Raw genomic sequence first — 22,722 nt, 5'->3', positions numbered from 1 at the left:
ACATTCCAGAGCCTGTTGTTTTATTAGACTGCCTTCAATATAAGCTGATTTTAGAGGAACCACAAAGTGTTGAGTTCTGAAACTTGCAAGATGTTTTTATAATACTATGAGATCTTACATGTCAAAATATGAAGAAAATTTGGGTTTCTCCTTTCATGACCTCTTTAATTTCTGAAAGATCACTTGACACTAGAAATTAGAGTAATGATACTTGAAACGTCTGCTGTCACAAAAAAACTTAAAAAATATATATTGACATTGTTTTCTGAAGTCCACTCGTTCTTGAGATTTTTTACATCAAAAGCATCATAATTTAGTAGAAACTGATTATTATCCGTGCTGTTTTTAACCCTCATCAGAATGTTTTGTTTAAATGGGCATGGCAGTAAAAAAGCTCAACAGAGGCTGTACTTTCTTCGTCAGCTGAGGAAGTTCAACCTCCCAAAGGAGCAGCTGAAACAATTCTACACCTCCATCATTGAATCAGTCATCTGCACATCAATAACTGTCTGGTTTAGCTCAGCTACCAAGTCCGACCACTAAAGACTACGTCGAATAGTTCGGACTGCTGAGCGAATCATTGGTACAACCCTCCCTACTCTCCAAGAACTGTACCTATCCAGAGCGAGCAGAAGGGCTGCCAAAATCACTCTGGACCCCTCACACCCAGCACACTGCCTCTTTGAACTGTTACCTTCTGGTCGACGCTACAGAGCACTGTGCAGTAGAACAATCCGACACAGAAACAGTTTCTTCCCTCAGGCAATCCATCTCATGAACACTTGATGATAATAATTGTTGAACCAACGTCACTACTTGCTACACCCTTTTTATACACATACACTTACTTTACATGCCAATTTGCACATAACAGCTGCACATATAACATTATATATAGTAATATACCTGTACATACACTTCTTAATTTGTATATTTGCATTCACTACTTCTATTTTTAAAATATATTATATGTTTTTCGTTCTGTCTCTGTACGTCTGTTGCACTGTATGAGTGAACATACCTGGCAATAAAGCTCTTTCTGATTCTGATTCAGTCAAAAGTAAACGCCCACTGCTCTGATTGGCTGAAATTTTTGCATGTTAACAGGACTTAAAAGTGAAGTAGAAATGTGCTACAATGTTCTGTGTAGGCGGGGCTTATCCACCCTATTACATCATAGAGTACAACATTCCAGAACCTGTTGTTTTATGAGACTGCCTTCAATATAAGCTGATTTTAGAGGAACCACAAAGTGTTGAGTTCTGAAACTTGCAAGATGATTTTATAGTACTGTGAGCTCTCACATCTCAAAATATCAAGAGAATTTTAGTTTCTCATTTCATGACCTCTTTAAATTCTGAAAGATCATTTGACACTCTATTTAAGAGTAATGATACTGAAAAGTCAGCTTTACGTCTCACACACACACACACAAAAAAACTTATATATTGACATTATTTTGATTAAATAATTCAAATGCATGCGTGTATTTGAGTATGTACCGAACGGCGGCAGCTCGTATTCGACCTCCAGCACCACACGCTCGCCGATGTTCTTCAACATGCTGATGATCTCATCATGTCTGAGTTTGGAAAGGTTTATCCCGTTCACTGACTTGATGTAGTCGCCGACATTGAGCTGGTCACTCCTGCCAAACAAACACACACATAGACAACAGTTTACATCGCACCATTGTTTTCAATTTGACTGTCATTTTCCATTCATTTTCAACTCATTAAAGCCATTAAATAAACATACATTTTCAAAGTATGTGAAGGTTTGTAATATTCTGATCCTCCTTGTAGCTTATTGGCTTGATTATGGCTTTAAGTAGTTTAAATACATGTTCAACAACTTTATTTAGCATTTTATTTGCATATCATGGCCACTTTAATAGTTTGAAATGTACATTCAATAATCATGGAAATAAGATTGATCACACACCAATACTGGTAATAAGACAACAAGGTTTCGCGGAAAGATCATATTGAGTGTGTGTGTAACAAAAAAAAACAAAGAATCTATTTTTTGTGTTGTCTTAGATTTTTTGGAGCATCGATAAAGATTCTTGAACATTTTTTATGTCTGTACTTATGAGTGATCTGCAGTATTGTAATGCTGTATGGTATATGAGTCTGTCTGAGAGTTTAAAAACAAAGTTGATAAACCAGATTAAAATCAGTTCAAAGATAGCCGGAAAGCCTCTTGAGAAATGATATGACTGTTCGTAATACAAGAACCTCACAGGGCTGGAAAGGAACATCATTTCACATCCTAGTCATGTGTTGAATCATGAATGTATACCATTAAAGCCTAACCGTTGATTTAGAGTCCCAGGTTTTAATAAAGTGAAATTAAAACAGTCAATAGTACATCAGGCTGTCTTGGAGCTAAATAAGGTACGTGTAAAATGTTGGTTTTTTTATTAGTCTTTGTCTCTTTGTAAGGAGTATTTATAATGCTGTTATGCAAAAAGAAATTCAGACGCGGTCTGACAATAAAGTTTTGTATTGTTGTATTGTAATGGAAAATGCTATATCAGTATTCCATTGAAGTCAGAATTATTAGTCTCTCTTAATTTTTATTTTTTTTATATTTCCCAAATGGTGTTTAACAGAGCAAGGAAATTTTCACAGTATGTCTGATAATATTTTTTCTTCTGGAGAAAGAGTTATTTGTATTATTTCGGCTAGAATAAAAGCAGTTTTTAAATTTTCTAATAAACATTTTTAGATTTAAATTATTAGCCGCTTTAAGCTATAATTTTTTCGATTGTCTACAAAACAAACAATAGTTATACAATGACTTGCCTAATTACTCTAACCTGCCTAGTTAACCTAGTTAAGCCTTTAAATGTCACTTTAAGCTGAATACTAATATCTTAAAAAATATCTAGTCAAATATTATGTGCTGTCATCATGGAAAAGATAAATCAGTTAATAGAAACAAGTTATTAAAACTATTGTGATTAGAAATGTGTTGAACAAAATGTTCTCTCCTTTAAACAGAAAATGGGGGAAATAAACAGTGGGGCTAATAAATCTGACTTCAACTGTATATTCTTATAAGTTAAATTTCTAAAATTTATTTGAAATCATCAATAAAACATTTTTTAAAAAGTATAAAAAACACTTTAATTGCTACAGTAACTAGACACTGAGCTGATATTAAAGTCACATTGTTCGCATTACACAGTGACATATACAGAGATACACATGCAGAACATAAAGTACAAAATTTATGGTCATTATGTTTTTATTTTTAACAAAATTTATGCTTATATTGAGCAAAGAAGCATTCAATTGATCAAAAATTACAGTAGAGACATTTATAACGTATCAACAGATTTATATTTTAAATAAATCTGCTCTTTTGAATATTGTTTATTAAAAAAAACCTAAAACAAAATGTATCACTATTTTTACAAACATATTAAGCTGCACAACATTGAGAATCCAAAAAAAAAAATGTTTTTGAGAAGCAAATCATTATTTAATAATGATTTCTGAAGGATCAAGTGATGCTAAAACCTGAAGAAATGATGCTGAAAATTCAACTTTGCATCTCAGAAATAAATAACCATTTAACCACAAGCAGCAAAATGAGTAAGAAACAGATGTCTTAGGAAAGTTGCTAAGGGGAAAAGGCCTGGTGAAGGACCCGCGAACTGCCAAGGAATGGATCCACAATTCATTTGTCAAAAAATCTGGTGAATCCAGCATGTCTGTGCAAGAAGATCAACTGCTGGAGATCGCAAATGACGGCAGCCTTTTAAGGGCCGTTCGCAGTCTATCGAGTCTTTTCTAGAGTTCGCACAAGTTCGTTATTTCCAATGGAGGTGTGCGGCTTGCACACTTGCACCTTCCATACACTCACTGCGAGTCACATGACAGGAATAGACCGATCAACTTCAGCTTGTATGGAATATACACATTTTGGTAGACTAATTATCTCAGACAAACACAGAACACTGCAATGCTTTGTAATTTTCTCCATAAATAAAACTTGTATCAGAGCTGCAGCAATGTTTTTTCAGCTTGTCATCCTCTGAGAAAACGTAACCTACGAACAACCTCACCCCCATCTCCTGTCCGCGGTAAAACTGTCAAGCACTGACCAGTCTGCGGTGATAAGAAGGTTTGGGACCACTGGTTTATGTGACTATTTTCAATTTCATACATTTCCTTGGTCACACTTTATTGTGATGGTCTGTTTGTTGAATTTAGTTACATTGCATCTACATGCCAGCTAATTCTCATTAGATTATAAGTAGACTGTTAGGTTGGGGTTAGGGTTAGTGTAAGTTGACATGTACTTGCTAAGTTTCTTATAGTCAGTTAAATGTCTGTTGAAGAAGCAGTATCAACAGATATTAAGCAGACAGTTTACTAATACTCAAATAGACCATCAAAATAAAGTGTTACCGGTTCCTTTTACAGCATTGATGTTGTAATGTAATTAAAATACAATCAGTTAAATAGACTTAAGCATTCATTAAGTTGTTCAAGCATAAAACAAGATTAAAGACGCTAGCGCAGTCAGTAGCAGTAGGCTAGCACACAAACTCCACTGAAAATACTGGGGTAAAACAAAAATTTCCATATTTTAAAGACATGGCGAGGAGAAATGAAACGTAATGCAGTGCTTCTTGTCCGGTCTGAGACCCACTTTACATTGTATATCAATCAGGCAGTGAAGATTTTTAAAGAAATCAGATCTTAAACGTGGCGATTTTGTAATGGCGCAACAGTTAACCAGAAGCGCTTGGGCTGGCTAACTGAAAATAAAAAGTCCACATTGAATGGTAACTTATAAAAATGTACCATCGGCAATAACATTCAGCTTCTAAGATTATTACAGGCTTTAACAGTTCAATTCACAGATCTAAACCCAAAGCAAAAGATTAATTCCACATAATACTGCTGTACTGATACTGTGACTGCGAAAATCCTCCTTCACAGAAGTGTGTTGTTCAGCAGGTACCCGTGTTGTGTGAGAGTGTGTGATGTTAGCAAAACTGACTGGTCCTGTACTGCTGAAGAAGCTCATTTAAGCCGCTGCTGTCACCAACACTGGGATTTTGCCTGTAAGCACCGCATTAATTGAGGCAACGACACACACGCGCAACCACCACAATGACGCCATGCTAAAGCAGTTCATTTACACGCGAACACACAACCAAAGGCAAAAGCAGAAACACCCAAACACATAACTTTGTAGATCTGCATAATTGTGCAGTGGAGTTAAACAGCATTAATATATGGAGTCAGAATTATTAGCCCCCTGTATATTTTTCCCCTAATTTCTGTTTTAATGAAGAGATTTTATTTCTAAACATAATAGTTTTAATAACTCATTACTAATAACTGATTTATTTTATCTTTACCATGATGACAGCACATAATATTTGACTAGATACTTTTCAAGACACTAGTATTTAGCTTAAAATGATATTTAAAGGCTTAACTAGGTTAATTAGGCAGTGTTAGATCACCATCTCCACGCCAGATAAACGAGATCCAGCCCCCGATGCCAGACATTGTCAGGAAATGTCAGTTTCTCCAGGTATCTTGACAACAAATCAGCAAAGTTTCCAATACCTGTTAACCAGTTTAACTGAATAGACCATTTCCACATGACGTCATGCCATGTACGGTTTCACTCCAAGCAGTGATTCCTTATTTCCGCCTAAATCCCAACTCACCCAATCAGCTGTATATTCACTACAGATACGGCTAGACTGTGACTACAGCTGTGTTCTGTTGTTTGCATTCAAGGTGAGACATCTGACATCTAAAAATAACTTACAGGTCATCCAGATTTCCGCTTGAACCAGGAAAATGGGACTTTAAACAGTCTATTGCTTGTGTTGCTGTCAATACAGCAGATGAAGTTGGTGTGTACTTGTCAGTATTTGTCAAATAAAGATTTCAGATGTTTATACGAGTGCTGACATTTTTTTTAGGTCAAATTTATTTTTATTATTTTTTGTGTACCAAATAATAAGAAATAAATAAAACTGTGGGTGTTTTACTGTGGTTGTTTACAGTGGACAGCCGATTCACAAACACATTCATATTATCCACATTCTACTGCTCAGTTCTCTGATATTTATTTCTATATATTTCATTCATCAACATAAAACATGTATATTTAATATTCATATTAACTGAAATAGAATAATAATGTTGTATGTGACTCTTACTAATCAAACAAAATCATTATACATATCTACAATTGCAAATATAACACCAAGATGACAGCATTTTAATTCAGTATTATTAGATTATGAAATTATTTGTAACATTATTAATTAAAAGGTAGTACAGATGTCAAATTAAACCCACGCAGTTGGTGGCGGTATAGGACACTGTCTTAATTCATTCAAATGGAGAAACTGAACAAAACTTTAATAGATCAGTAAATAATAATTGCTAAAACTGATTGCATTTATAGACAATATACTTACCAGGTACATGTGAAGATTTAATAAAGGATTTTACTCATGCTGGAGCATTTACATATAACTGATAATATAAATGTATATTCAGCAGCATCAAAGTAAAAATAAATCCATTAAATAAAACAAAACTAAATTAAATAAACTGAACTAATAAGTTGCAAACATACTTCCCTTGATAAGCAATAGCTTATTCCTATTCTTAATAACTTGAATCATTTTCAAACTCAGAAAGCAGTTCAGTATTAAAAGAGAAACATTTAGACACATACTCAATACTTAGTAGTATTGATTAATAGTCTTAAATCGGATCGTGCAATGTTAATATTTTAATTTGTAAACTTTCCAGAGAAGTTTCCTATTTATTCAAAGGTAAACCGAAACTAAAAATACACTGAGTTGCCGATAGGGGGAAGCGAAGTGACGTCATTGTGAAAAGGGTCTATTAACAGTTTCCTATCAAAATAGGAGTTGACTGAGAAAGCCAGAGAGGAGCAGAAGCACGAGACGAAGTAATGATGATAAAGAAAGGGCAGTTTATTGAATAATCTTAGTTGCGTATGATTCAATGTTCAGACTTTGTCCAACCAAGATAAATCCAACAAATGTTCCTATACCACAAGCAACAGCAATGGAAAGAATTCTCAGATCCTTAGTTAGAATCTTCAGCAAGTTAGGGTAATTAGGCAAGCCATTGTATCACAGTGGTTTGTTCTGCAGACAATCACAAATATATTGCTTATGGGGGCTGATATGTATTAAAATGTTTGTTAAAAAATTAAAAACTGTTTATTCTAGCTGAAATAAAACAAATTAGACTTTCTCCAGAAGAAAAAATATAGGAAATACTTGAAAAAGTCCTTGCCCTGTTAAACATCATTTAGGAAATATATGAAAAAGAAAAGAAAATTCACAGGAGGATGATTTATTAAATAAATATTCCAATGCTCTAAAATAGTTGTTTAAAATATGTTAATGTTCAATAGTATCCATATTACATCGCTCTATGGGGTCATTAAAGCTATTTAAAATAGAGTTCGATAGCAAAGAGGTAAGATGTTAAGCAATAAAATTCCTTTGACAGCGTAAGGAGTTATAGGGTCATTTTTATATATTTTGAGCAATGAAATAGCTGTTTAAAATAGCGCTTGATAATAACAAAGGTAAGATATTCATTCATTTTCTTTTCAGCTTAGTCCCTTTATTAATCCGGGGTTGCCACAGCGGAATGAACTGCCAACTTTTCCAGCACGTTTTACGCAGTGGATACCCTTCCAGCCGCAACCCATCTCTGGGAAACATCCATAAACACTCATACACTATGAACAATTTAGCCTACCCAATTCACCTGTACCGCATGTCTTTGGACTGTGGGGGAAACCGGAGCACCCGGAGGAAACCCACGCGAACGCAGGGAGAACATACAAACTCCACACAGAAACACCAACTGACCCAGCCGAGGCTTGAACCAGCGACCTTCTTGCTGTGAGGCAACAGCACTACCTACTGCGCCACTGCGTCGCCCCTAAAGGTAAGATATATTAAGCAATGAAATTTGTCTGACAACGTAAGAAGTGTTCTCATGACATTTAAAGTTCGTATTTGTGTCGATTTTGCCTGAAGTACTTGTATATATGAGAAATATCGCTAAGTTACGAAGTATGCTATCCATCTCAGATGCAGAAAAGCTAGTTCATGCTTTTATGACTTCTAGGCTGGACTACTGTAATGCACTGTTTGCTGGCTGCCCAGCATCGTCTATTAACAAACTTCAATTAGTACAAAATGCAGCTGCCAGAGTTCTTACCAGGTCTAGAAAATTTGATCACATCACCTCCTTTCACCTCACATTTATCCTCCTCACACTGGCTGCCTGTTAAGTTTCATATTGAATTTAAAATATTGCTTCTTACATATAAAGCTTTAAATAATCTAGCTCCTGTTTATCTAACCAATCTTCTGTCTCGCTACAATCCAACTCGCTCTTTAAGGTCTCAAAACTTAGGGCTTCTGGTAGTACCTAGAATAGCAAAGTCGAGTAAAGGAGGTCGAGCCTTCTCATTTATGGCTCCTAAACTCTGGAATAGCCTTCCTGATAACGTCCGAGGCTCAGACACACTCTCCCAATTCAAAACTAGATTAAAGACCTTTCTGTTTAGTAAAGCATACACTTAGTGCACCATTTAGGGGGCTTCCACACAGGTTTCTGCGTCTTGTTTATATACACTATGAACAGCAGCTACGCTAATTATTTTTTTATTCTCCATTTCCACCTGGGAATACTCTTCCCGAGGCCCTCAGACTATGCAGAGTCACTGATTCGATCCAAGACCAACGACGAGATGATCCCAAGGTTTCCATAACCTGGACCAGGCCGTATCCTGAGCAGCTACTGTGATGGTCATGGAAGAGTGGAGAACATGAGACTGATTCCTGTGACGCTCCAGAGACAGACGAGTCTTCGCTGAGGCCAGCTTCCAGCCTCCGCCACTGAGACTGCAGCTCTGCACAAGACGTTTGGCCAGCGGAGAAATTTCTCTCAAGGTTTTTTTTCTTCACTTCCGCCTTTAGTGAAGTTTTTTTTCCCTCTCCGCTGTCGCCACTGGCTTGCATGGTTCAGGATCTATAGAGCTGCGCATCGTTGGATTTGCTCTTCAATATTTGGACTCTCAGTGAACTGAGCTCAACTGAACTGAACTTAAACACTACAAACTGAACTACACTTTTCCTATTTACTATGACCTTTTATGTGAAGCTGCTTTGCCACAATCTACATTGTATAAGCGCTATACAAATAAAGGTGAATTGAATTGAATTGAATATATTTCTGCATAAGCCCCACCACTTCGGAGCATAACCTACTTGCGGCGGAAGTCCCTCCCACCTGGAGGTCTCTGGGCTGCAGCCATACATACTTGGACATATGTGTGGCGCACATATGAGCGCAAATGAATTTGTTATTTAAACAGCGTGGCGCAAAACGTCAAAACGACTCTTGCGCCAGGCTGAAACTAGCAAACAACAATTGCGTTGCGCCTTGCGCCACATTGCGCCGGGTGTATGATAAGGCCCATAGACTTCCATAGTCTTTTTTGTTCCTAATATGGATGTCCATGGTGTTCAACAGAAGAAAAATCCACATGAGGGTCAGTAAATGGTAAGTAAATTGACATTTTTAAGTGGACTATCCCTTTAAGAGCTGCCTAATGAATGCTTCTTTAATGAACCAAAAATAGTTCCTCTGTGGCATCAGTGAAAAAAAGCTCTTTTGGAACCTTTATTTGTAAGTGTGGCACGAGCTGCAAATCACCTGGCTGCAAGCAAACATTTGCAGCTCTGCATTCAGTAATATGCACATCAATCCTGCGACTGCCTACAGGTCAGAGCAGCCATTCAACTATAATCTTTCTGGTGTGTGTGTGTGTGTGTGTGTGACAGAGGAGCGCGGTCACGTTAGGACTGCATCAGCCTGGCACACTAGAGGCTGATGTGATGGAGCAGCCCACTTCCCGGGGACACACACACACATATGCACGCGCACACACACACTGGAGCACTGCAGATCCTGAGGTTAAAGAGCTGTGAGTAAACATGTGACACCGCACACACACTAGTCTTATTTTAGCATAGCTGAGATACTATTACAGTTTTTCAAATATTAAATGGATTTAAAATGACTAAATGTAAGGCGGCATGGTGGCTCAGTGGGTAACACTGTCACCGCCGCTGGTTCGAGTCCCAGCAAGGCCAGTTGGCATTTCTGAGTGGAGTTTGAATGTTCTTACCTTGTTGGCGTGGGTTTCCTCCGGGTGCTCCGGTTTCTCTCCCAGTCCAAAAGCATGCGCTATAGGGGAATTGAATATGCTAAATTGGCCGTAGTGTATGAGTGTGAGAGTGTATGGGTGTTTCCCAGTACTGGGTTGTGGCTGGAAAGGCATCCGTGCATAAAACATTTGCTAATTTTGCATTAACATTGGATTAACATTGGATAATTTAGCGGTTCAATCCACTGTGGCGACCGCTGATTAATAAAAGGAATAAGCTGAAAAGAAAATGAATGAATGACTAAATGTATATTTGTTTCCCAACAGTTGACGGTCACTGTTTCCTTCCATCATAGGAAACGTAAGTACTATGGAAGTCAATGGTGACCATCAAGTGGAAGTGAACTGCTCTTTTAAAGTACTGTTGTAGCTTTTAATTTTCAATTACTGCACACAGTCATGATAAAGCACATAATTGCCTTGTGCATGTGTGTAAAATAAAATTCTAGCTTTAAAAATCTGAAAAGAAGAATCTGAAAATTGTAAAACACTAAACATTCAAAAATAACCATTAAAAATCAAGATCGGGGCATCGGCAATCTCAGTAGGTCTTTTGAGCTGTTAAAGGTACAGTGTGTAGGATTGAACTTAGTATTGCAGTCCAAATTCAAAACACTGGAGAGGGTCTGCGTCCCAAATCGTGTACTTATGTACTATTCTACGTCATTTTGTAGGATAAATAGTGTAAGTAGTAGAGGTCTGAATTTACACTGGTCTCACGAATTGGTTCGGTTATGATTATCATGTCATCAACTCGATGCAAATCGATATCTTGGTGCATCGACGATGCATTCACACTGAAATTCTAAAAATAGTAAGCGCACTTTAAAGGGCACCTATGGTAAAAAAAATCTACTTTTCAAGCTGTTTGGACAGACATATGTGCATGTATGGTGTATAGACCGTCATATTGGGGTGATATAAGCACACCCAGTGCTTTTTTTTCAATTTAACAACATAAAAAACGGTGGACCAATTGGAGCGGTTTTCAGATCGACCACAACTTTACGTAGGAGTGCGGTCCCCCCGCCCACCAATATTGATTGACAGCCGTGTCATCATATCCTCCGTATGTTGATTCGCGTCCGCCATTTTCAGCGTGAGTCGAAGCAATATCACTAAAGGAACACCCTAGCTCTATTTTTAGATGCAAGGCTCATTGGGCTCAAAATAAGATCAATATTCTCCACATTATCGCTCTAATCGGAATTATTGCTTGTATCTTTAGGTAGGTTTGCAAACATGTGTACTTCTCGTTGAGTCTACCTTATACTTCAGCCGTTTGCATTTCTCGCGATCCCAGAAGCTCCCTGATCTTAACTAGCATGCGTTTTAGAATTCTAAACATAGGTTTCTATCAGGGTACACACAACAGCGCGACGATTCGGGACACTTCATGTTCCTGCCGCGCCACAGAGAGTGTCTGGTGTGCCGTGTCGTGGCTTCGAGCGACGCATCAGGTGCCTCAGTCAAAGTTAATTCCAGTGTGCGTGGTTATTAGTCTCGGTGTACAAGCTCGGTACTTGAAACTAGCACACAGTTGGCTGTAAAACTGTACAAAGACACAAATGATTTTGTACTCTCTGCTCGATCTGTGTCCGAGTCATATATGTACGACTGATTGCTGATCCTCTCACTCCTGCTCCTTCTCTCAGTCTTCCTGTCTCTGTTGCAAATGCAGAGCGGGTGAGCTCATGGCTCCGCCCCCTTGTTACGTTGGGCGGGAAGCCGAAGCTAATTTACATGTGAAGCAACACACCCATAAATCAGCGAGCTGTGGACACGCCCCCAACATGACACTTTTTAACACATTATAATAAAAAAATCTGAATTGTGTTTTAAACTGAACCTAAACTGGCACACTCAGAGGAACCATAATATTAATATTAAATCATAAAAAAGAGGTAAACTATGTTCTCTTTAAAGCTGCAGTAGGTGATCTGCCTAAATGCTAACCAGTTAGCATAGCATCTTTCAAATACAATCCCTCCCCCGTCGTCCAATATGGAAGCATATGAGCAGCTTATGTCATTTTGAAATGTAATATGCAAAATGGCAATGCAATATGTTAAATGGTAATGTATTTCTGTATTTCAATTAGCATTTTCCAGGACATATGTGCAATGTTCGGTGCAAAATGAAAATGAAAATTAAACTCCATCGTTTGCATTTCTCATTTCAAACACTGTTTTAATATGTAAATTGTATCCACATTTTATGGCTTTATAAGCTGTAAAATTAAGTTGAAAATGCAATACACAAACTGATTTGATGTGTATAAAGTACAAGCAGAAACTGAAGCAAAATGATCATTTAAATGTTATTTGTCCTAAATGCATTTACACTCACGTCGAGGAAACGCGGGATTACATTTTCAGCATAACACCGAGGGATGTTTGTAGCAAAATAAATTTTGAAATGTAATACACAAAATGATAATGCAATATGTTAAATGGCAACGTATTTCTGTATATTAGTTAGCTCTTTCCAAGACATATGTGCAATGTTTGCTGCAAAATGAAAAAAAAGAATCCAATTTCATTTAATACATCTATTCGCGACGAATGAAAGCCGATGTGAAATTGAAAATGCATTCTGGCCTGGCCACATATGGCGGCCGCTGTCGTCACAGCTGTAGCGAGGAGGACTATTTGGGACATTTGGCCGCATGAACATGGCGAAGTCTGTTCCTCAGCTGCTTCGTGAAGCTGCACAAGCCCTCGAACGTGAACTGGGAAATACTTTAGAAAACCAATCACCTCCTAGCTCAGTAAAGTTGGTTTTGGGTTTGACATTTGCGCACGCAGTTTTAGGGATCCTCCAATAATATTTCAGGCACACACAATCCAGCCCACACGATCTAGGCAAACCATATATGGTTACAACGGATGTTATTGTTATTAACGTCTTCTCGGACATCGTCATCAATATAATTTTAGATATATTGTTAATAAATATTGTACACAATACACAATAGTGTTCACTATTTCACAAATATTGCAATCGAGACGGGGGAGCGTTGTTTCCAATCGCCATTAAATATATTATATTATAGACTGAACAGTTTTCTATCAGTCGTCATTGATCAGTCATTATCTGACAGAGTCAGTATCGCAGATACTCGTTTGCTGACCTTGCTGAACGATCTAAATTGGACAGGTTTAATTTATATAATGGATTCATTTATCATGAAGCAAATAATAGCAAGTTAATATAGGCAAGAATACATCTTTATATGTAATAAAAAATCTTCTTACATGTAATAAATGTATAACATTATATTAATATTTTACTCAAACGATTTAATGATATTTATTTGTTTAATTTTCTAATAACTTTTCATTAATGACTTCCACATTAAATACTATAATGATTTATAGTAAGCAATATATTGTTGTACCATAAAGTAGTGGTAATTTGTTGTAATTTTAGTTGCAACAAATTTAGCATTACAAGCAAATTAACTGTTAATAAATAATAAATAAAAAAAAACTGTTGCTACAGTTTAGAAAAAGATAGTGGTTTCTAATCAGATAATCAGTTAAGATAAAATGTATTAACTATATTATACATTGTTTACATGATTAACTATAGTAATTCATTTCAATGTGACACATTATTGTTTGCTTTTTATATTTTACAACAAAGCGATTTTAACCAAGTATGATAATATTAAGATCCTGAATTAGTTTATTACACTTAATCCTACAATTAGTGTAGGATTACTAATTGTCTATTACGTTTTCTTTGTGAATGTGGACACGTGAATAAAGTCATAAGTGTTTAACCACTTATTTTTATTTACATAATTTGAGTTCAGAAACTGCAGATATGTTAAATATTCATAATGTTCCCAGATATGGTTTGCCTAGATCGTGGGTGCTAGATTGGGTGTCAAAACTGAAACTGCAGTGGGTGGGTTATAGAGACCAAAACAAAGACAAACATTTCGACATGAAATTTTCTACACGAAATGCACATTTTCAAGGCAAAATATCTGACTTCAGCACTGAATTTCAGATAAACAAATATGTTCACCGAGCATGTTTCTTAAATATCAGCAAACATATTATGGTATTTTTATGCTTTAGAAGAGTCGAACAATTACATTCAGCACTTTTAAAGAACAACCTTTGAGCACTGAATCAGTCCCTACATGATTTCACGACAACATTTTTTGAAATGATTCACAAAAATGATTTATTATGTGGTGAGTTTTAGCAAGATTCGCTGCAAATTTTGCACCATTTCATTTATTGATTTGCTGTAAAAATATACACATAATTTTTTTTACCTTGACAATTCATTGATTACTGTAACTTATATAAAGGGAACACTGAGAGAAACTACACTTTACCCCTTAAGCTGCTTCATCATATTTCAAAATGAAACCAACTGTTATAATACATGCATGTTGTTTTACAGCTATTTGAACATGGTGGAAGATGAGCATGCATGCTTACACTGTGTGTGTGTGTGTGTGTGTGTGTGCGTGTGTGTGTGCGTGTGTGTGTGTGTGTGTGTGTGTGTGTGTGTACTGTATGTGTGAGAGAAAGAGACGGGGGGCTATGAACATGACAACAGGATGCATATACAGTGCTCAGCATAACGGAGTACACTCCATTTTAAAAATTAATATTTAGATTTATTTCTCAGTGAATATAAGCAATGTATTTTGGTGCATTTAAACAAAGAAGATTTTTCAAACAGATATATTTATTAAAATAATATTTTAGTCACCAAACAGATTTAGAAATTGAAAGATTATACAAGTAAATTCAAGCAAAATATTGCAAACTACAAAATTTCAACTATGTCGGCGCAATAGCCTAGTGGTTAGCGCACTGACATATAGTGCAGTAGCACTTCAGGGCATCCCTAGTTCGACTCCTGGCTCGAGGGCATTTCCTGTCCCTACCCCCTCTCACTCTCCCACTTTGCTTCCTGTCTGAAATACTGTCCTATCCACTTAATAAAGGACAAAAATAAATCTTTAGAAAAAAAAAACAAACAAATTAAAAACTTCAACTAAATTTGTCCTTTTCTGATTTTCCCCTCTTTTTTAAATGTGTATTTAATATTTTTCTATAACATATAAATTTGAGTGTACTAGTTTTTGGAGCGTTATCGTAAGTTATTTTGTTAGATTAGTTCCAGATTTGGCTTCAGTACTGACTGATCTAATGTATATGCACAAATATAATATTGTATGGCTTCCTATTAAAAATATGACTTTAAAAGATAGATCTGTGAGGGGTGTACTTATATATGCTAAGCACTGTATACAATATGTAGAAGTTTAGTGAGTGATACAACTCCCATAGCCTAGTTCAAACAGGCTTTGAATGCATGTCGCAATAATGTCACATGACACAGATCACACACCAGATGAAAAGTGTGTATTAACGACTCTGTTCTTTGCACACTGCGGGCACATTCTATTCACGAATACACATGTATTCACATTGTATTAACGAATACACATGTATACACATTCACATGTTTTTGAATGTAAAACGATGCAGATGGGACTCTGGGGCACGGTGGGAATTTGATCCTAAACATGCAGGAAATCTGCAACAATTTAAATAACAAAAAAACACAAACTCCACTAAACTTGGCGACGTTTACTTGGTTTTGCGTTAAATAGGCTATAAGCACAGCTAGTGTTTTTCAGCCTATAAAAACTTCCGGGAAAGGTTTATGTGACAGTTTTCAATTTCATAAGATTCCTTTTACAGCATCGATGTTGTAATGTAAATAAATTACAACCAGTTAAATAGACTTAAGCATTCATTTTGTTGTTCAAGCGTAAAACGAGATGAAAGACTGTATATGCTAGCTCCATAAGTGGCAGCAGATTAGCGTAGAAACTCCATTGAAAATACTGGGGTAAAATACATTTCCATATTTTAAAGAGCTGCCGCAAAAATGCATTTAATCCAGGGTTTCTTGTCCGGTTTGAGACCCACTTTATATCGTATACCAATCAGGCAGTGAATATCGCTGATTTTTAAAGAATCCCTATTATGGGTTTTTGAAAATGAGCTTCCATGCAGTGTACAACAGCACTAAGTGAATAAAAACATACAGCTGAGGTTTAAATCTGAAAGAGCACTGTGTTTAAAACTATTGATTCTTTAGCGAAATAGTTGACTCAGAGTCGAATAAACGAATCAAGTTGGGTTCGGATCTTTTGCTTGATCGCATCGACAGGGTTCATCACCAAATATGTAGTTCCAGTTCCGGTAAAATGTGAACGTGCTTTCACTTCAGACACTAGTAAAGCGCAGGGGATCATGGGACTGATCATGAAGCGAAGATGACGATCACTGACAGATGGATATTCAGCTGAATAAAAGAGTTAAAGTTTATTTACACAACAATACCACAGTATAGCCAACAGTGTGCTATGTTTGCTCAACGTGGGACTCACCGGCTGTTTGCATTTGAAGGAGCAGCAAAGACTAGTATGTATGGCACTTTGTCAGACTTTGACAGGGACTTTGTCAGTAACTTTCACAGTTCATATGGACCAGTTTCTTCTTCCTCCAGATCATAACATGTAAGTGTAATTAAAATTGTTGCCTCGTTTTGTGTAGTTTGCAAAATATGTGTTTAATTGTGTGTTATAAGTTGTATCATCACGGATCAATTACAGATCTTGTACTGTATCTCTCAGGTTATATCTGTATAGGGCTGTTTAACATATTGCATCCAAAACTACGTAAAAAATGTTACACATGCTTCTTCCTTTACTGATTTCAATGCGTTTCTGAACCATACCTGTCAACATTGGGATGTGAAAATAAGGGATATGCCCACCATAATAAGGGATTCCCCCGACACCCCCCTTTTAATAAATCCCCAAATTACTAAGCCGTTTCATTGTAAATAAATAGTTAAATTGTCAGTGATATATTTTATTATTATTATTTACAAGAGAAAAATTAAATAGTATACATTAGCAGCAAATACATTAACAAACAGTTCAGCTTATTAAAACTAAAAGCTATTATAATGAAATAGATTCAAGCTATCAAATCTTATTAGCCGTTTCTTCACTGTGTAACTTACACATTCTGATTAAAGAGCAACGAATGAATCTCTTATTTATTTAGATTGTTTTCTTTTCATGACATTAAATAACAGGTGTCACTTTAAAATTGCACAGATCTAAGGTTATACTGAAAGCTTTCGATGGCTTTCCTAATTTTTTATGCTCATTTAGGACAAAATTAGTTGTGTTTGAAAAAAAAACCTCCAAGATCGACATCTTTAGATTTTATTATGTGTATATGTCTGTTCAAACACGGACCCAAAACCCAGACTTTCGCTTTGCTAGAAATCCATTTGGGAAACAGTAGCTGCGTCCAAAAATCGCATACTTATGCACTATTCTTCGCCATTCACACTCAACGACCGCAGCTTTGCTCACGTAGCAGAAGGGGCGGAGCTATCGGGCGCACATGTTGAATAACTTTATTTATTTTGGATGGTGAAAGCAATATTTTCATACGAGAGTGATTATAGCGCCTCCCGAGGGTGAATGCGGTTATACTCATGGCAGGTATTAATTGATAGTTTAGTCATTTATTTCACTGATTTGGTAACCGTCAAACGTTATCAGGGAAACGGTTTGAATTTCCGCTTAGTAAAAAAACATTAGTGCTCCATTTGGGACGACACTACATGCATATACTATGCTGTTGAGTGTGTAAGTGCATAAGCACATAGTGCATTAGTGCATAGTGTATAGTGTGCCATTCGAGACGCAGCTCAAGTCTATTTATCACTATGTAGCGTGTCAGCTGACTGTCATGTTTTGAGGATTGCATATGAACGTGAGACAGCACCTTTAATGAAAATATTAAAACATTTTTATATTTATTTCAAAGTGTTTTCATGCCTAAACAAAGCAAAAGCACAGAACAGACACACATTTAACAGCAAAGAGCGGCCCCTGGTGGTTCGGTGGTATAGGTTGCGTATATGGAGGCTCAGCTCTTTAATGTTTATTTGACACCCTTCAGAGAAAGACTGAAAATTCGGGAGAAATATGGGAAAATACTTTTACCGGATGATAGCGGGATAGAACTGTAAAATACGGGAGAATCACGGGAAAAACGGGAGGGTTGACCGGTATGTTCTGAACTCGTGATCCTCTGCTGCTTGTCATTGCTATAGCCACCATCAGCTGTTCCTCACACGCGCAGCGCGGTCAGATTTCAAAATTGTGCAACTTTTGCTACTGTGTGGATTAATACTGAATGTGTGCCGTTGTTGAGGTTAAGAGTAGGGTATATGCTGGTGTTTAACTGCATTGCTTTATTGCATTCCTGCACTGGGCTCTCACATACTTTCTGCTACTTCATACTGTAGCCATGGTGGGTATTTCTCATGGGTATTTCTCGTCTCGTGCTGAACACAGTCGACCAATCACAATAGACTGGGTCATCGGTCCAATCAGCGCAGATTAGCTTTGCACTAAGGAGGGGTTTGGGAACAAATTAAATCGCTGAACGATTCATATAAGAGTCGCTGGGATAAATAGGTAAAAATAAATGCATATTAGAAGACAATGAAAGGGTTTTTTGGCCTTGCATGCACATCAGCCTGTTGTTGGAGACCTCCAAAACCAAAATATGACATTTTTTAATGGAAAATAGGGGCTCTTTGAAGAAATCAGATCTTAAACGTGGCTATTTTACCAGAAGCGCTTGGGATGGCTGACTGAAAATGTAAAGTCTGAAAAGTCTGTGTGCATATAGCACATTCAGCGACCGTGGAATCGTGAAATCTTGGAGGGTTTGACTGAATGAGCCACTGTCTGTGTGTGTGTGTGCGTGCGTGCGTGCGTGCGTGCGTGCGTGCGTGCGTGCGTGCGTGTGTCTCACCGGGCCGCGAGGCCTCCTGGTCTCAGGTTTGACACTCTTGGCTTGCCATCTTTGTCACAGCCTCCAGAGATGGTGAGGCCAAGGCTGCTGCCCTCCTTTTTAATCAGCTCCACCGTGGTCACACCTCTCTGCTCATCTGAGTGGACACAAAGACACACATTAAACACACATTAAACACACCAGCAGCAGCACCTGGACCTTCACAGCAGATACTTCACCCAAGGGCCCCAAGATGCTGGTGAAGCCATGCATTGTGACATGAAAATCAGACTCATTTAACCATTATATAAAGGACAGATGGGGAAAGCGGTGCGACAGTCTAGTAGTATAGTGAAGTAAATGTATACATTAAAGTCAGTGTGAACCTGAAGAAGCTGCAGACTTGCATTTCAGCATGTTAAAAGGTCCTGCGAAGTGCTTTCAAATGTGCAGTTTCTATTCGATGTTTAACACAATCTCAACTGACAGAGGGTGGGACAGAATATAGCTCCTCCCCTTTTTAAAAAACAGCCAATAGTGTTTTGTTTGAGCACAACTCTGCCAGTGAGAGTGGCTGAGCTCAAGCGCATCAAATGAAAAGCAAACGATAAGTGTTTTGAAGGGGGCGGGGCATGTCAGACACTAGAGAGCATTTGATTGGTCAACATATTTGATGTGAAACTGAAGTATGAGGTGACGTGGAAAAATCGTTGATCCATTTAGGCTGGAGTGACAAACTACAAGCCATAGCCGCTATGGCCACAGACATATCACCCTGCAGCCCAAGACCGGTTACTCACTGAAGCTAAGCAGGGCTGAGCCTGGTCAGTACCTGCATGGAAGACCATATAGGAAAACTAGGTTGCTGTCGGAAGTGGTAATAGTGAGGCCAGCAGGGGGCGCTCAACCTGCGGTCTACGTGAGTTCCAATGCCCCAGTAATGTGAAGGGGACACCATACTGTCAGTGGGCACCGTCTTTTGGATGAGATGTTAAACCGAGGTCCTGACTCTCTGTGGTCCTTAAAAATCCCATAGCACTTCTCGTAAAGAGTAGGGGTATAACCCCGGTATCCTGGCCAAAAGTCCCTCTATCGGCCCTTACTGATCATGGCCTCCCAATCATTCCCATCCACAGAATTGGCTGTATCACTGTCTCTTCACTCCACCAATAGCTGGTGTGTGGTGAGTGCACTGGCGCCATTGACCTGTGGCTGCCGTCGCATCATCCAAGTGGATGCTGCATACTGGTGGAGGTGTGGAGAGACCCCACTCATGATTGTGAAGTGATTTGGGTGTATGGCCATACACCATAATCACGCTATATTGACCCTATTCTTTGATGCGGAAATGCGCTTGTTTTTGCGATTGTTTTCCGATTCAGCTCCCTATGGGAGAAATGACTGGGAGTAATAAACGGCAGAAAACAGTCAAGCTACTTGCTCTACAAACAAGTGTTTGCATTACATTAAGCAGCATAACAAGCTGTTTTTAACGTCTAAAAATGAATGGAAGGGAATGAGACCAGAATTCTTGAGCCAACAAGATTCAAATGACTGCGCCCGCTCGTACGCGAAAAAAAGGTGAATAAATACACATTACATTACATTACAAGCTTTACATGTTTATCAGTTTTATATTTTCTATATGCGAATTTTGTCTCTGATTTTAGAGCACACTAGCTTATAGCAATCCTGAAAAACAAACAATACTGATACTAACATCTAAAAAAAAGTATTTTCTTTCGTGGGACCTTTAATATATTTCCAACTGAAATTAAATATGGAGTAGGGAGCGGAGTTTTATTTTTGCTGATAGTGTAGGCGTGGTTAAGCATATTTCACTCAAGTCATCAAACTGACATCATCATAGAAGGACTGTCATTCCAAAGCAGAAGCGGTCAGATTTTGATGAAAGATTACCAAGAACAAATATATTTTTTCAGTGTATTAACTTACACGAAGGGATGACATATAGCGAATGCCCTTCCAGTAGGGGTGGGCGATATGACCTAAAATTAATATCACGGTATTTTTCATCTTTTGAACGGTGACGGTATAATATCATGGTATTACTTTCAATAGCAAAATAATATACATCTCAAGGAAGAACGGACAAAAGAAAGTCTCACTTCTATCACTCTTTAAAAGTTTTGGTTTGGGTCATTGTAAATGCTCAGTCTCGTTATGAGCTGATCTTCATTTCTCTGTGTTGGTGGAATAAAGCAGGCGAGTCAGCCGCACCAATTTATGAGCAGACAGAGCAGGATTCTCGCGATGACCACCAGCGCTATTCCGCTCTTTGTTATGAGCCGTAGTTTCAGTGTAAACTTAGTAAAGGTGAGTTTCTTTGGCGATGATGTGTGAAGTGTTAGGTTTTATATTTAGCGGACATTTGCGCTGAACACGCGGTGAATGCAACGCGTCGAGATTCGGGTACCTTCTCCGAAAACACTCGATTGATTTCAGCTGGCGGATCAACATTTACCTCATGTCATGATCGCTGTCATCTGCGCCATTATTATTATTATTATAACTTTAGGTGAGGTTTGCAAACCTGTGCACTTTTCACTCTTCAGCCGTTTGCATTTCCTGCAGTAACAAAAGCTCCCTGTTATCTGACAGCGGGAAGCGTTGAGTGACTGACAGCTATGAACCAATAAAGCAGCAGGGTAGAGCGATTCAGCAAGTTTTTAGAGTAAATCAAATCAGATTGCACTACAACCATTATATTCAGACACACAAATGCTCCCAAATATATTATGAGGGCGCATAGATTAAATTTCGGGCGCTCATGCGACCAAAATGGTTGCAATTTCGAGCCCTGTAGTATAAGGACATGTATTCACATGTACACTCTCATTCACACACATACACTGCGGCCAATATAGCTTATTCAATTCACCTATAGTGAATGTCTCTGGACTGTGGAGGAAACCGAAGGACCCAGAGGAAACCCACGCCAACATGGGAATAACATGCAAACTCCACACAGAAATGCCAACTGGCCCAGCCGGGGCTCGAACCAGCAACTTTCTTGCTGTGAGGCAACAGTGCTAACCACTGAGCCACTGTGCCGCCCACAAGTACAGTTCATTAGTATTATAATTATGTTACTTCACCAATTGATATTGCATTAAATTAGATGAATACAATGAAAATTTCCATGCGGTTCAATAGTTCACTGTTTACGTAAATGACCACATATTTTCAATTACGAAAATACAATAACACAACACTCAACCACATTATAAAGAAGACATCATTACATTCATTATGACAAAACGAAGACAAATGAAGCCAAATGAAATTAATAAGGCTTTGTGATGTAGTCGCCGTGACCCATAGTATGTGCTCATTACTGCTGTTAAATCCGTACAGCTTCTGATAGTGAGTGTCAGTGTGGGAAATCAGCAGAGACAAATGAACTGACATGATTCTTCGCGGGCCCAACGGTCTCAAGGAAAAGCACAGAGAGAGACTGAGGGGAACAGCAGCGGTCTGAAGAAATCAAATATCAGCATTATCACAGGCCAACAGTCTCTTCACCTTAAGGAATGAGACG

The 22,722-nt window shown here is 37.9% G+C and overlaps 1 protein-coding gene across 3 annotated transcripts in view; it reads right to left on the bottom strand.

Annotated features, from left to right (window-relative positions):
- Positions 1 to 22,722, bottom strand: part of grip2a (glutamate receptor interacting protein 2a) — a 101,777-nt gene that overhangs the window by 55,664 nt on the left and 23,391 nt on the right. For all 3 annotated transcript variants that reach the window (XM_056464091.1, XM_056464093.1, XM_056464092.1), the window contains exons 3-4: positions 19,182 to 19,317; positions 1,503 to 1,648 (exon numbers count right to left, since the gene is read on the bottom strand). In XM_056464091.1, the coding sequence (XP_056320066.1) occupies positions 1,503 to 1,648; positions 19,182 to 19,317 (282 nt within the window). The remainder of the gene's footprint in view (positions 1 to 1,502; positions 1,649 to 19,181; positions 19,318 to 22,722) is intronic.

This window comes from Danio aesculapii, chromosome 8, assembly GCF_903798145.1.
Source record: "Danio aesculapii chromosome 8, fDanAes4.1, whole genome shotgun sequence".
NCBI lineage: Eukaryota > Metazoa > Chordata > Actinopteri > Cypriniformes > Danionidae > Danio > Danio aesculapii.
This window is presented reverse-complemented; position numbering and strand designations above follow the sequence as displayed.